Here is a 14,109-nt window from a genome sequence, read left to right on the forward strand (position 1 = left end):
AATCAACGAGAGCGATTCGACAACAGCAGCCAAGCAGCCAAGCAGCAGCAGCGCTGCCAACTTAACTGTGTTAAAGAGTTGTCATTGTGTTGTTTGCAGAGTTGTCATGCATTTTGCGCTGGCATGTATGTATAAATGGGTTGAGTGTACAAGTACGTGCGTGCGTGTGTGTGTGGGCTGAGCAAAGATATTGCAGTTGCAACGTGTTGAAGTGGCGCCTCGATAAAATTGTGTCAAACTGTGATTGCATTTTTGTGACTGACATTCAATTGATGCTTCTCGTCTTCTTCTTGCTACTGCTGCTGCTGTTATCGTTGTTGTCCTCTCTGCGGTTTGCTGCTGTGGCATGTGCTTGAATTCCAATAGAGTTGTCCTCAATGTTGTTGTTGGTGTTGCTGTCTGTGTGGACGCCGTTAAGTGCGACAACATGCGAAGGCATTACGACTTTTTAAATGTTGGTTGCTGTCGGCGACTGTTGATTTATAGAGCGAAAATAATAGGTGGGTACGAATCTGAAATTGTGTCTGGTGCAGAAGGCAGAAAGGCTATAAGGATGTCAAGTTCAGCTCGATTAAAGTGTAAGTGCATAACAAAACGATTCAACTTAATTGCATGAAATTGAAATCGATCGATCAATGAACTTGTGAAATGGAAGAAAGTAGGTTTTCCCTATTAAAAAAAATAAAAAATTAATTACAAGAAACAACTATTTGAGCTAACACATCTTCACAGATATGCTGAGTTTGTAAAGTTTTGCATGAAATGGAGTTCGATTCTTCATAATAGTAGACAGGATTAGCTATCGGCCTTAGTTTAAAAGCCTTAAAAAATAATACTGGATTTTTGATATACTTGATTATTTTAAATCAAACCAAGTTTATAGAATTACAAGAAATAAATAGAGAATAAATGCTGGTCTCAATTGGAATTTATATAAGGCTAAAATTTTACATTTCTGCAATTTCAAAAAGTATTCGAGATTAGATCCGCTAAAGTAGGGTTGAAATTTTAATTATTATTTACGAATGAACTTATAACTAAAGCTGTTAGGTAACATTCAAATATCTGCTATAATGATAGAGATTTTCAGTCACAATTCACATTACTTTAAGAATTTATTGCTAAAATTGATATTACATTGTTGAAAAAAACGTCTAATTTTTGAAATAGAAAATACAATTTTTATTAAAATTTGAAAAAGAAATTCCATTGATATTTCACTTATTTACTTTTTAAAGCATAGCATGATAGAATATATTGGTTCTTTAATTCCCAAAAATATTAGACCTATGATATATATTTTATATTCATATATGGGCCGCCCATATAGACTCCTTAGTTTTTCCAATTTCCAAAACAATTGTTTCTCAATATTACATCTGTTAAAGACCATTGGTATAGAATTTTCAAAATAATAAAAAATCATGTATTTTCGTTTTGAAAAATGTGGGTATAAATCTTTTCTTTCAGCACCCTTTTCACTGATTCTTCCAATTCCCCACAACAAGCAAACCCCATGCTCTTGAATGAAATCAAGCAAACGAGGTTGCAAATTCAAATTGGTGTTTATTTATGGCGCCCAGACATGACTTGGATAAAGCCGTAGGGCTCTCTACTCCTATTCTGTCTGGTGACAAGGCAGGCAATCGTGTAAACTTAATCAAAACCGCATTGCCGAAAACTCGGACCCCATGCTGGATGCAGCGAGGCGTGCTTTACATTTATTAAAAGAAAATGGCCAAATTAATTGGAACACGTAGGCAACTGACTTATGTGGCCATCCACACACACACACACACATGCACACAGACACACACACACTGGTTAACCCTTTGTGGCCCGAGTTTATTTGGTACATTAACTTTCGGTTTCACTTTTGCGGGGCATCCATCATGGGCAGCTGGTAATGCGGTTGTCGGAGAAACTAAACCAGGTTAGGATTCAGGCGTTCTCCTGCATGTTTGTGCAGTTTTTTTTTCGTAGAGTCATCGCTTGATGATTACGTTGAATCAGCAAGTAATCATGTTGTGCAAACTGGCACACCCACACAGACACACGCACGCACACACACATACACATGGCTATTACCAAAAGCCAATAGCTGGACTGGAGCAGGACAACGTGGCCACAATTATCGAGCAAAAAGCAGCAATAGTGAGCACCAACAGCAAAGAAGTTGCACTCAAAGACGTCTCTCTTATACACTGTATCAGCCCAGCTTGGAAGTAACTAAACAATATTTTGTTGCACCAATACTCCTAAAAATAGTATACAATTTAGTAGTGGTTTAAACAAATAAGTTTTTGGTACTAAGGGTGATTATTGAACTCATAATTGATATTTTTATGAGACAGCAGGTTATGTTGAGACATTCTCAAAATTTTAAATTTTTTTTACGCGAGTATATGATATGATGCTCCGATTTTGATAAAATATTCGATTATTTTCGATTTTTAAAACAATTTGAAAGTATATAGTATATAAATAAAGAGGTAAAGAGTGAACTGTGAACGGATCGTTCCAAAGACAGCTGTTTAGTAAATATTTTTAGGCCCATATAGGGTTTGTAATAAACTTGTACTGCGTTTGCATGGGACAAGTCTACTTGTCAAGTTTGCCGTCCCTAGCTGTCAACTCTTAGTAGTTGTCGGTGTTCATACAGTCGAACACGCGGACGGCTGGGCATGTCTATGCACATCGATTATTTAAAGCTATCTCCACATATAGTCATAAATAAATAAGCTAAAGAGTGAACTGGAAACGATCGTTCCAATGACAGCTATTATGTATGTATATATTATTAGGTTTGTAATAAACTTGCCCTGCGCTTGCATAGGATAAGTCTTCTTCTTATCTCCTAGTAGTTGTGGGTGTTCATACAGTCGAACACGTGGACGGCTGGGCATGTCTACATCGATTCGACTCATACTGCTCATCATATGCAATATGTACCTATAGCATTGTAGCAGTATACCCTTTCACCTTTCAGATGGTACAGGGTATAAAAAGGCTTTCAATTTCACTTGGCTTGTTTGCTTGCTTGCGGTAAACAGCTTTGGCAGCAGCTTGGTAGTCACATAAGTATAGTCTTGATCCTGTTGGTCCTGGTCCGCCGCCTGATTTTGGTGGCGCGCTCAAGTCAAGCATGCAACCGAAAGCGGCACGCAAACGCATCAAATCAATGAAAGTGCTGCCAATAGCGTCCAGTGTGTATATAGCAGCAAGTAGTTCCAGTTACCACGACCACGTTTTGCACTTCATTGAGTTCGCACAAACACGAGCACATCCCATACCAATACCCATACACCCAATACATCCAATACACCCACATACCCAGAGCCACAAGCATTTTGGCCCCAGAGTCAATGAAGCTGAAGCCAACAACAGAACTTGAAGCATTTTTCCATTCGCTTTATTTTGCTAATACTGTTGTTGGTCTTCTTGTTGTTGTTGTTGTTGTTGTTGCTGCTGGTTCGGCTGCTCTGCAAGTTTATGAAAATGAAAATTGCTAAGAAAATGGAAAATTCTTCATCATACTATTTTCGATTTTTACGCTATTGCAATTTTCCATTGCCTGTTATTCCCCTCTCCCTCTCCCTCTCTCTCTCTCTCTCTCTCTCTCTCCCTCTCTCTCACACTCTCTGTGTGTGTGTGGCACGTAATTGCACTTGTATGAGCTTATTGAGGCGTGGCACTGCCCCTTGCTCCGTTACCTGCATCCTTGCTGCATAGAAATCCAGAGCCATAACTCAATGTGCAATATGCTTGATTAAATGTGAATACAAATCGCTTATTGGCAACAAAACGGCAAAAATAAAGAAAAATATTGTATACCAGCTGTGCAGAGAAAAGTATTAAATTTTATATAACTGCTTATATGTATAATCAACAATTTGATAGAATCATTTAATTGGGTCAAGAAATGATTAGGAGTTGCCATATGTCAAGTGTTTTCTGGATATATGTGCATACACATGTTGATTAAAGAATGGAATCGAGCATAAATCGGTGTTATCGGAGCAGTTTTAGTAGTATTTTCCATTGTACTTGCTTTCTGTCAACAGCTTAAATACATTTCGAATGTCCCGCTTGATTCTACAATCCAGCACCGACTTTCTTGATTCAAGTCAAGTGTTTTCTGGATATATGTATATACACATGTTGATTAAAGAATGGAATCGAGCATAAATTGGTGTTATCGGAGCAGTTTTAGTAGTATTTTCCATTGTACTTGCTTTCTGTCAACAGCTTAAATACATTTCGAATGTCCCGCTTGAGTCTACAGTCTAGCACCGACTTTCTTGATTCAAGTCAAGTGTTTTCTGGATATATGTGCATACACATGTTGATTAAAGAATGGAATCGAGCATAAATTGGTGTTATCGGAGCAGTTTTAGTAGTATTTTCCATTGTACTTGCTTTCTGTCAACAGTTTAAATACATTTCGAATGTCCTGTTTGATTCTACAATCCAGCACCGACTTTCTTGATTCAAGTCAAGTGTTTTCTGGATATATGTGCATACACATGTTGATTAAAGAATGGAATCGAGCATAAATCGTTGTTATCGGAGCAGTTTTAGTAGTATTTTCCATTGTACTTGCTTTCTGTCAACAGCTTAAATACATTTCGAATGTCCTGTTTGATTCTACAATCCAGCACCGACTTTCTCGATTCTACCTCTGGGCTTGCGAATGGTTCTTCCAAAAATAACGGATTGCGGCAGTTCTTGAATCAGACTTCTCCTAAAAACGATAGGGCATAGTTGGCACATTGTTAATATTTATGACAAGTCTGTTTGCAAATAAATTTTGTTTGTTTTCAGATACGAAGTACAAAAGAAAAATCAAAATGCCTAACGTAAAATTGCAGACAGTGGACAATGAAATCATCGTCGTCGATGTGGAGATAGCCAGGATGTCGCGCACCATCATGGGCCTGTTGGACGCTCGTGAGGATCAGGAGAGTGTTATTCCACTGACGAATGTCAAGTCGGACATTCTACGGAAAGTTATCACTTGGGCTACGTATCATCAAAATGATCCGCCACGCAGTGATGACGAAGATCGACGCGGCCAGCCAATTCCCGATTGGGACAAGCAGTTTTTTGCCGTTGATCTAGGTGTTCTGTACGAGCTGATGATGGCTGCCCACTACCTAGACATAAAGATGATGCTCGAGTTGTCCTGCAAGTCTATTTCCAATATGATAAATGGCAGAACTGCTGAAGAAATGCGCAACATTTTGCACATTCCCGAGGATGAGCCCTATGGAGACTAGAAACTGAGCCGTCTTCAGACCTCAACTCCAACAAATCAAATATAACCTAAATCCTCACTCAACGGCTGCACACAAAACTCATCAATTTACACATACATATGTTGAACAAAGTGCAAATTAAAAATATGAATAATAAAAAGGGGCCCGAAAAATGTGATTAATGAATAGGAAATGTGAAAAACAGACACTCCACTACTCAGCTCGTGTTTGAAGGTTGAATGTGCATTCTAAGAACAAGAATTCAATGGCATCTAAGCTTTTAACAATCTATATAGAACCTGGCTATGTTATACAGCTGTTATAGAAACCATCGGTGCAGATATCAGTTGAATGTGCATTCTAAGAACAAGAATTCAACAATAAAACCTCGTACAATAGTTCATAAAAAATAATTCATAATAACAGACTTGTTATAATTTCCGGTATTTTCGAATTTGTTTCCAATTTGGTTGTAAATAAATTTAGGTAGCATTGTGGGAAGGAATTTCTGCTCGTTTATTAGAACTAGAATTGTGCTGCAAATAATTAGTAATATCGTGAGATTATGAGCTATTGTATTGTATACCTTATAGATGTTATGGGATCTAGTCTAATCATTCAAGTGAAATACAGCAGGTTAATCATTTTTGTTTTTCTCAACTTTTTATTAAATTGGAAATCTATTTACTCTGCAAATGTCAAGGCCAGGCATACGTTTACAATCAGTTTCAACACCAAACAATATCAAATATACACTTAAAAAAATTCCGAAATTACCAACTAGTTTTAACTTTTGAGAAAGTGTCTTTCTAAGCAAACGCTTTTTGAAATTTCTTTCTAAATTCCAGTGGAATATTTCTTCTGATAAATAAGATAATAACTTTTGAAGCAATGGCTCTAATTTGAACTTATTACAAGTTTTCAAAAGCAAAAATAGTTTGTAAAAATGTTGCATTACGGCTCTGATTTTAAACATTTCTTAGTACTAGAAATATGTGTTAATATTTTATAAATCTGGAGAATCTATTGCTTTTAAACTAACCAATAAACTTGCATGAGGTCCGATTAGGAGTTGACATTATCGAATCGATTTCTAAATATGCGAAATCTGAACGAAATAGTAATTTATTGGTGTTTTAGTTTCAGTTACAAATTATAGCCACAGCTATTATATTTCAACAGACATTTAGGCATAATCAGCCCTAAACGGAAGTGGGTTTTAGATCCGTAGCCTGAAATGGGGACTTTTTAATAAAAACACGACAGAGATAAGGCGGGGCTATCAGCTCTTGATTCTACTTGTATTCGACTCGATGTAATAGCTGATTAGTGAATGAATCATTGATATCGTTTTTTTATGTAATTTATTTGTTAAATGTAGCACAACAATTAACCAGTGTAACGATTATTGATTATTGTTTTGCATTTAACTACAAAAGGAATTGAAAATGCTGTAATAATTTTGTTTGTTTTATTTAAAGTAAAAGTTGTCTACTTAAAATACAATCTATATTATAAAAAACCATTGTCTATAAATTAATTGCTCTAGGGAATTGTTTTGCCAACTCCGAAAATTAGTAATATACTCATACTTAAAAGTGGCTACAACTTAATTGTTTTAAAAAATTGGCTTGCCAGCTGCCAAAGGAGGAGAACCACACTCAGATGCCATGTGATCTCAGATAATTGAACAGTGCGCCATCCACCATTACAGCTGTCCACTGACTGCTCCTCCCAATATACTTGGGAGAGCAACGAATAATTGCTGGCCTTGTCCTCGATCAGTTTCTTATAAGCCGGATTGATTTCGCGTTGTCGTGTGAACAGCTTGAAGAGCGGAACTGGCGAAATGCTCGCATAGCCACAGAGCAGAGCGACCGTTGAGTAGTCCGTGTAGACCAACTTATAGACGACGGTGACATTGAGCGTGGAGCTGGAGAACTGCAGAACAAAGTTGCCGTTCTCGAGAGAATTCGCGGGAAATGAGATCACTTCGTGCGTTGGCAACCACTTGCCATTAACCGTGCTGATATAAGATAGCTCCAGATCGAGCTTGTCGCTTGAACTAACTGTTGCCGGCACGGAGACGTTTAAGCACTCCAGTACATCGACGTTGGGGACGCGCGCCGCTTCGTACCAGTAGCCAGCCATCTGAGAGAAAACTTTTACTCAAAGCGGAACATTCAATTATACCGATTGTGCACTAACCTTCTCGAGATCTATGGGAAAATCTTTGGCATTTGCATAACAACTCCAAGAAAACTTCGCGGCTGTTGCTGGCGAGATGTTGTGCAGACATAGCCCGCACAGCAATGCTGTTCCTATTAGTAGTGCTCTCATTATGAGCTTTACGGGGCGACTAAACAGCTCCGGTACTGCAGACCTTCAGTGATAGTGTCATGCTCGGTGCTTATCAGCACTCAATTATCTGTTCAGGCGAGAACTTTATACATATACGAGCATATATATTGTATATATTTTATATTGGACACAAATATCACGCCTCACTGAGCTTACGCTCCCAATGTACTAATAAGTAAGCGTGCACTTGATGTGTACTGAGACTGCTAATCAATAACGATTTATTTGATTGATAAGACGGAAAGGAGCATATAAAGCACTTCCCACTACTCTAAGTTACAAAAAACTAAGCCCGAAATATGGAGAATGGCGCTGCTACTATATAATGATCCAATATTGTTTTGCCATTAACTTAGGTAAATGTCTAAAGCTAGTACCATACATATTGATATAATTTAACATGCCTACTGCAGCGTATAATTGCCTTTTCTAATTGCAAATACAGCTAATTCTGTTTTTACACGGTGGATTGGTTCCAGAAACAACCGTGTAAAAATCATAAATCATATGCAAAAATAGGTGATTGGTTCCTTAGCTCTAAAGAAATATATATGAAATTTGTAATTTTCAAACCGTGTTGTATCAAAATCGAGTAAAAAAAGACCGTGTAAAAACAGAATTAGGTGTAATTCGGTAATAGATTGATTCATGTAGGGCCATAACACTTGTATGTATTTCAGTTTTTGAAAGTTAAATTCTTTTGTTTCTTATTATCGTCTTAATATATTTTAATTTTGTATTTCTAATTCGGACAATTGAACTTTTGCTTTATTTATTTAAATTTGTTCCCTCCATCATCGAAATCGGCGCTGCATTTTGTATTATATTACTGGACTCTGGGGGAGTGTGGAAGAGCCGATTAGAGTGTTTCCGTGACTCCTTAATATTTATATTCATAACTCTTCTTGTGAAGTTTTCTAATGTCTCCACATCTGACTGGAGAGCAAACAATTCGAATACCTTATTTTATATTATTGGAATTTGTTAAGTTTTTCTTTCACTTTTTACGACATAAGCTTTCTTTATGATTTTCTTTAGAGTGATTGCAAATAAACTGATCTGTTCTTTTGCTCAATTTCAAATGATGAGGACTCCTCTTCTCTGGAAAGTGTAAAATTAATAGCTTTGAAGTATTAAAAGTAATTTTTATTGCGAGTACTTTATTATAAAAATTTGTTTCGCCTTATCAACACGAGAAATTGCAAATTGGAAAGCCAGATAACATACAAAATAAGTTGTAGGTAGTTAGGTGTATATTTAATTGTTATTAAAATATAGTTTATCTAAGGAATTATGTACTTACTCTTTTATATATTTAGCTATGAGAATGATTCACCTTTGGTGATTCATCAAACTCATAGAATTCAACAGAGACGGAAGGCAATCTTTTAATAAAAAAAATACTTTTTTTTTTATCAATTTATTATCATTGCTATTATTATTATTATTGGTATTAATATTTCACTTTTTACGACATAAGCTTTCTTTATATTTTTTTCTTTAGAGCGATCTGTTCTTTTGCTCAATTTCAAATGATGAGGACTCCTCTTCTCTGGAAAGTGTAAATTTAATAGCTTTGAAGTATTAAAAGTAATTTTTATTGCGAGTACTTTATTATAAAAATTTGTTTCGCCTTATCAACACGAGAAATTGCAAATTGGAAAGCCAGATAACATACAAAATAAGTTGTAGGTAGTTAGGTGTATATTTAATTGTTATTAAAATATAGTTTATCTAAGGAATTATGTACTTACTCTTTTATATATTTAGGTATGAGAATGATTCACCTTTGGTGATTCATCAAACTCATAGAATTCAACAGAGACGGAAGGCAATCTTTTAATAAAAAAAATACTTTTTTTTTTATCAATTTATTATCATTGCTATTATTATTATTATTGGTATTAATATTACAAAGCCGCTAAGGTGTCCTGCCAATAATGTAATTTTTCAAATTTTTTTAATAAGTGCGTTTTGGCACGAAATTAAATAAAAAGTTTTAAGATTTATTTTTTATTTAGTCGACGTATTTTTTGATTAACAAGTCGATTTTGTAATATTAGTAAGGCCAATACATATTTAGGCTGAAATTTGACAAAACAAAAACATTTTCTTTTTACATACACGTTTTTTTTTTGTTGGAAAAGCTTTAACTTAATAGTCATTAGAATTATATAAATATGCTCTTAAATAAAGAAGAATTATTTGTAAAATTAAAGTTAAATTAAAGTTCTTCATACGTTTTTCTTAAACTTGGCTGCTAGAAATTAGTTCAATTCATTCGAGCAGTATATTTGCGCATCCCAAAAGTATGCTGTTAAATTAAATTAAATTGTGTTCCATTCCAATTCATTCCACTTGGAAAACGGAACACTATTTTGCAGAATGCGGCATTTCAGCTCTCAAATAAATAGTTTATTGGAATATAGGCTTTTGGGTTTGATTATATTAAGATAAATAAGCTTAATATATTTATATTTTTTAAAATATATATTTAAATATATTTTTCATGTATAACTTGCGGACTTGCAACATTTTCGTCCACTGTTGTGCTTTCGTTACTTTCCTCTGTTAAAAGTTGGGGCAAATGGCAGCGAAAGTGCCATAGAAGAGACACGTTTTTCATTACGGTTATGTAAGTTTTGGCAGACTCAAAGGGCTAACTGACTGACTGCTTGACTGACTGAGTGGCTGTATGACTGGGCTGCTCAGACAATGAAATGGCTGCAAAATGTCCAGTGCAACAATGAGGCCCAGGTTGCAGTTGTTGAAGTCATTCCGCTCAACAGGCAAACGAAACTTTTTAAGTGAATTTTTGATTAGATCTGAACAAAGTTTGTGTCACAAACAAACAAACAAACAAACAAACAAAAAATACATACAAATAGTGCGCAGACAACTCTATATAGGTGTGCTTCTCTTCCTCACTCCATCTCTGTCTCTCTGCTTTTCGACTGACCAACTTAAAGTCTTCGGGACCAAGGACTCTGCACGTTGTTCCTTTCTGTAATTTGCGCAAGAGTAAATTTATTTGCGCAAAGGATAATAGTAAAATATGCGTTGGAGATGGCGCACCAAAAAGTTACAGTTACATTTACAGTGAAAGGACCAGACTATAGTGCTACTATATACGTATACTTCTATATATGTATGTGGAACCTGTGCTTTAGACTCAGGTAGAAACTGTACCTGAACTTTGCGCCGAAGTTCTGTTGTAAAGTTAATAAAATTATTTGCCACAGACGTTGATAAATATGACACAAGCCGGTGGAAATAGCAAATAAATATAGCGACGCCATTTTGGCGTGGCAACAAAATGGTTGCCCTGCACCTAACAGTGCATGCGTCGGCTGTTTTCTCCGAGGCTGTATTGTGTGTGTGTGTGTTTGTAGCCTTTGCGGTTGTTTTGAATTATGCGCTAAAGTTTTATTGCAATTTTTGTGCTCGGTGCTTAAAGTAATTGCTCTTTCTGTAATTGCTGCTTGGTCTTAATGGAAATACGCCCTTTGTAAATGGAGTATGCAGGATATTAGCAATATGGCATAAACAACAGTTTAGCAGGCTAACTAGCACTTGGGATTGTAAAAATCCTTCGAAACATTGGTTACTAAAATGAGCGGGCAGTCACATCTACCTAATAAATACTAGCAATTATTATAACTACTAGTACGCGATACTAAACCTAGCAATTTTCAAAACATTAAATTCAAAACTCCAATGAATTAAACAGGAATTAAACTAAGAAAATTAATGTTTATTTTAAACTTCAAGTAATGCAAATAAGGAAGCGACTTAGGATAATATTTAATAAAGCTGTCTCGTTACGTCACATCGAGTTGTTGATGTTCTAATTCTCTAGCCGAGTTTATCATCACACATAAATGGCTTTGCTGACTAAATCTTTTCAATTTTGGATTAAGTTTTATAATAATTACAAATATTGTAAGTAAAAATAAAATGATATGAAGAATTCAAAAAAAAAAAAAAATCAGAAAATACGTTCGCCTAGAAATCAATCTGAAATCCTTTGTGATGTGGAAACACCTTAGGAACAAAGTAGATAACAGCTATAGCTCGATGCCCTTTGGCTAAATATAGAGTTTGGTTTAATTAATAATCTGTTCTGATTTATGTCTTCCCTAAGTTGAAATATATTGGGAAACAGTTGAAAATTACACTTGACCCGAACAACTAAGAAGAAACATCTTAAGAAATCAACCAATATGGAATTACTTTAATATAAATCCATAAATCCAGTTTTTTCCTACTAAAGAATATTTCTTTATTGCTCATACTTTTACTCAGCAAGGTCACTAAATAAAATTTAAATTCAATATTAAGATTGGTTTGTCAAAGTCGTAAGTTTTTTTTATTTATTAGTGCCTTTTTGAGGTCCAGAACAATTTATTGTGGCGATATTAATGATTTTAGTTTTTATGTAGTCCATTTGTATATAATTAAGTATTTATTTATTACAAGTATATGTATTTCTCATGTGACAAATAAGAATTAAAAGTCATGCAGTTAAATGCGAAATTATTAAATAAAAATGTAAAATTGTAGAAAAATATCGATTCATAAACGAAAATAAAATCAAGTATTTTAGAATATGCTCAAACATTAATTTTACAAACTTATTTATTAAGCTCATTTGTAAGTAAAAAGGTGTGATAACAACTGTAGAAGAAATCAGGTAAAATTAGGCGACATTCACATCAGCTCTGAATTTAAAAAGGCATGTTATTTCAAGAGTTGTCTTAAGGTACACAAGATTCCCTCAGACATTAGCATTTTGAACTTTTATTATTTGAATTGTGCAAATAAGTATGTCTAGCAATAAACCGCCAAGTGCAAGTTGGGAAACCAAGACAGTTGACTTGTTTTGTCAGGCTGACTGGCTGACTGGCTGACTGACTGAATGAATGACTCAATGAGTGCGCAACAATGCCTGGCAAATTGCATAAAAATTTCGCGCACACTCAAAATTTTCAAGTGCGCCCACACATACACACGCACACATTTAACATTGGTGGCAAGTACGTTGGCTGGCTACGCCGCATGTCTCGCTTTTGAAATTTGCACAAAATTGCAAATAACTTGCAATCAAGGTGCAGCGACAGGAGCAGCAGCTACAACAACAACAACAACTAAGACAAGCAGTTTTTGAGCAGACGGCTGAGAAACAAAATGGCGTCTGGCCGCATCCGGATCCGCGTCCCCATGCTGCACAGCCGTCTGGAAATCAATTTAAGTTAACTCGAGTCTATTGTTTCAACATCGCCGCGTCGCTTTAAGAGCGCAAGGCTCCGATGGCAGTGCTTGAGTGCCAAGGCTGGAGTGTCCCTAGCCGGCTTTGTTGTCAGCCCAGCCATTCAGCTATTCAGCCAGGCAGGAAGCTAAGGAATTTTTATGAGCTGCTGCCGTCTCCATCATGGGTAAACTTTAGTCTCGACGCGCTTGTTAATATTTCACCTAGATTGATACTAAAAAATGTGCAGCTGCAACGGCAGTTGCGTCACAGTCCCACAGTCCCCCCCCCCCCCCCCCCCCCAGTCGATGCACAAGGGAGGAGGCTGAAGACAGCTAGGAATTTCATTATATGCACCAAAGCCAAAGGACAAAGACATGTTTTTAATAGTTTCGCATGTTTGCCCTTTCGGGTTTTCCTCTGTGCCAGCACTTTTTGGCTTGTTCGCCTGCTAAACAGGGCCAGTTTTTTTTTTCTTATTTTAGAAAACGAGGCGCTGATTGAATGACAAAAGTTGAATGTGCATAATTGAATATAATCCGGTTGCTCTTACTTGATAATACAAGGTGTACTTCAGCATCTGATTTATATCCTTAGAAGAATGCAAGTTGCTAAATAATTGTCTATCTTAGAGTCACATTTTTCTTTAAACACGTACAAGTATTTCAAAATTGCTCCAACTGGCACGATGTGGTGTGGCCTTTTCCTCCATAACTCAAAGTCCTTCACAAAATAATGTCGCTTTCTATATACGTTTAACCTTTACGATAATGAGATGTCCTAATTCTAAATAGGTTTCATATAGGTGTCTAAATTAAATTGTAGTTTTCCTCCTAAATATTGTTTCTTTTGAAAAGCATCGTCTAAGCATAGTAAAATGCTTATTTTTTTTATATTTTGTTCAAAATTTAAAATACTACTTTTGTTCTAAATTGTGATTTAAAAACAAATATTTAGAAAATGTTCTGTTATTTATAGTTTAAATTTAAGCTAAGAATTTTCAAGTACTAAGCGTATACAATTATTTTATTGGAATAGAAATAGTAGTATGATTTGCAAATTTTAATTCAAAAAACATTTTCAGAAATCACACTTTACTGACGAACTTTAAAATGTGGTTTAGTTTTTACAATTTTGATAAAAGGTTCATTAAATAACCTGTTATAAATCCATATATGTTCATTTTTTTTCTTAAATAGAGAACTAATTCTGTTTTTACTCGGTTTTGATTTAACACGGTTG

At 35.5% G+C, this 14,109-nt stretch overlaps 1 protein-coding gene and 1 pseudogene across 1 annotated transcript; one reads left to right on the top strand and one right to left on the bottom strand.

Annotated features, from left to right (window-relative positions):
* The window catches only part of LOC115623525, a 41,255-nt pseudogene extending 35,834 nt beyond the window's left edge, over positions 1–5,421 (top strand).
* Positions 5,422–6,707: 1,286 nt separating this feature from the next.
* Positions 6,708–7,737, bottom strand: LOC115623524. Its single transcript, XM_030517907.1, has 2 exons — positions 7,467–7,737; positions 6,708–7,409 (listed from the first exon to the last, which is right to left on the bottom strand). The coding sequence occupies exons 1-2, from the start codon at positions 7,596–7,598 to the stop codon at positions 6,861–6,863; spliced, it is 681 nt and encodes a 226-aa protein (XP_030373767.1). The 5' UTR covers positions 7,599–7,737; the 3' UTR covers positions 6,708–6,860.
* Between the last annotated feature and the right edge of the window lie 6,372 nt (positions 7,738–14,109).

Source organism: Scaptodrosophila lebanonensis, unplaced genomic scaffold (assembly GCF_003285725.1).
Source record: "Scaptodrosophila lebanonensis strain 11010-0011.00,11010-0021.00 unplaced genomic scaffold, SlebRS2 tig00000053-arrow-pilon, whole genome shotgun sequence".
NCBI lineage: Eukaryota > Metazoa > Arthropoda > Insecta > Diptera > Drosophilidae > Scaptodrosophila > Scaptodrosophila lebanonensis.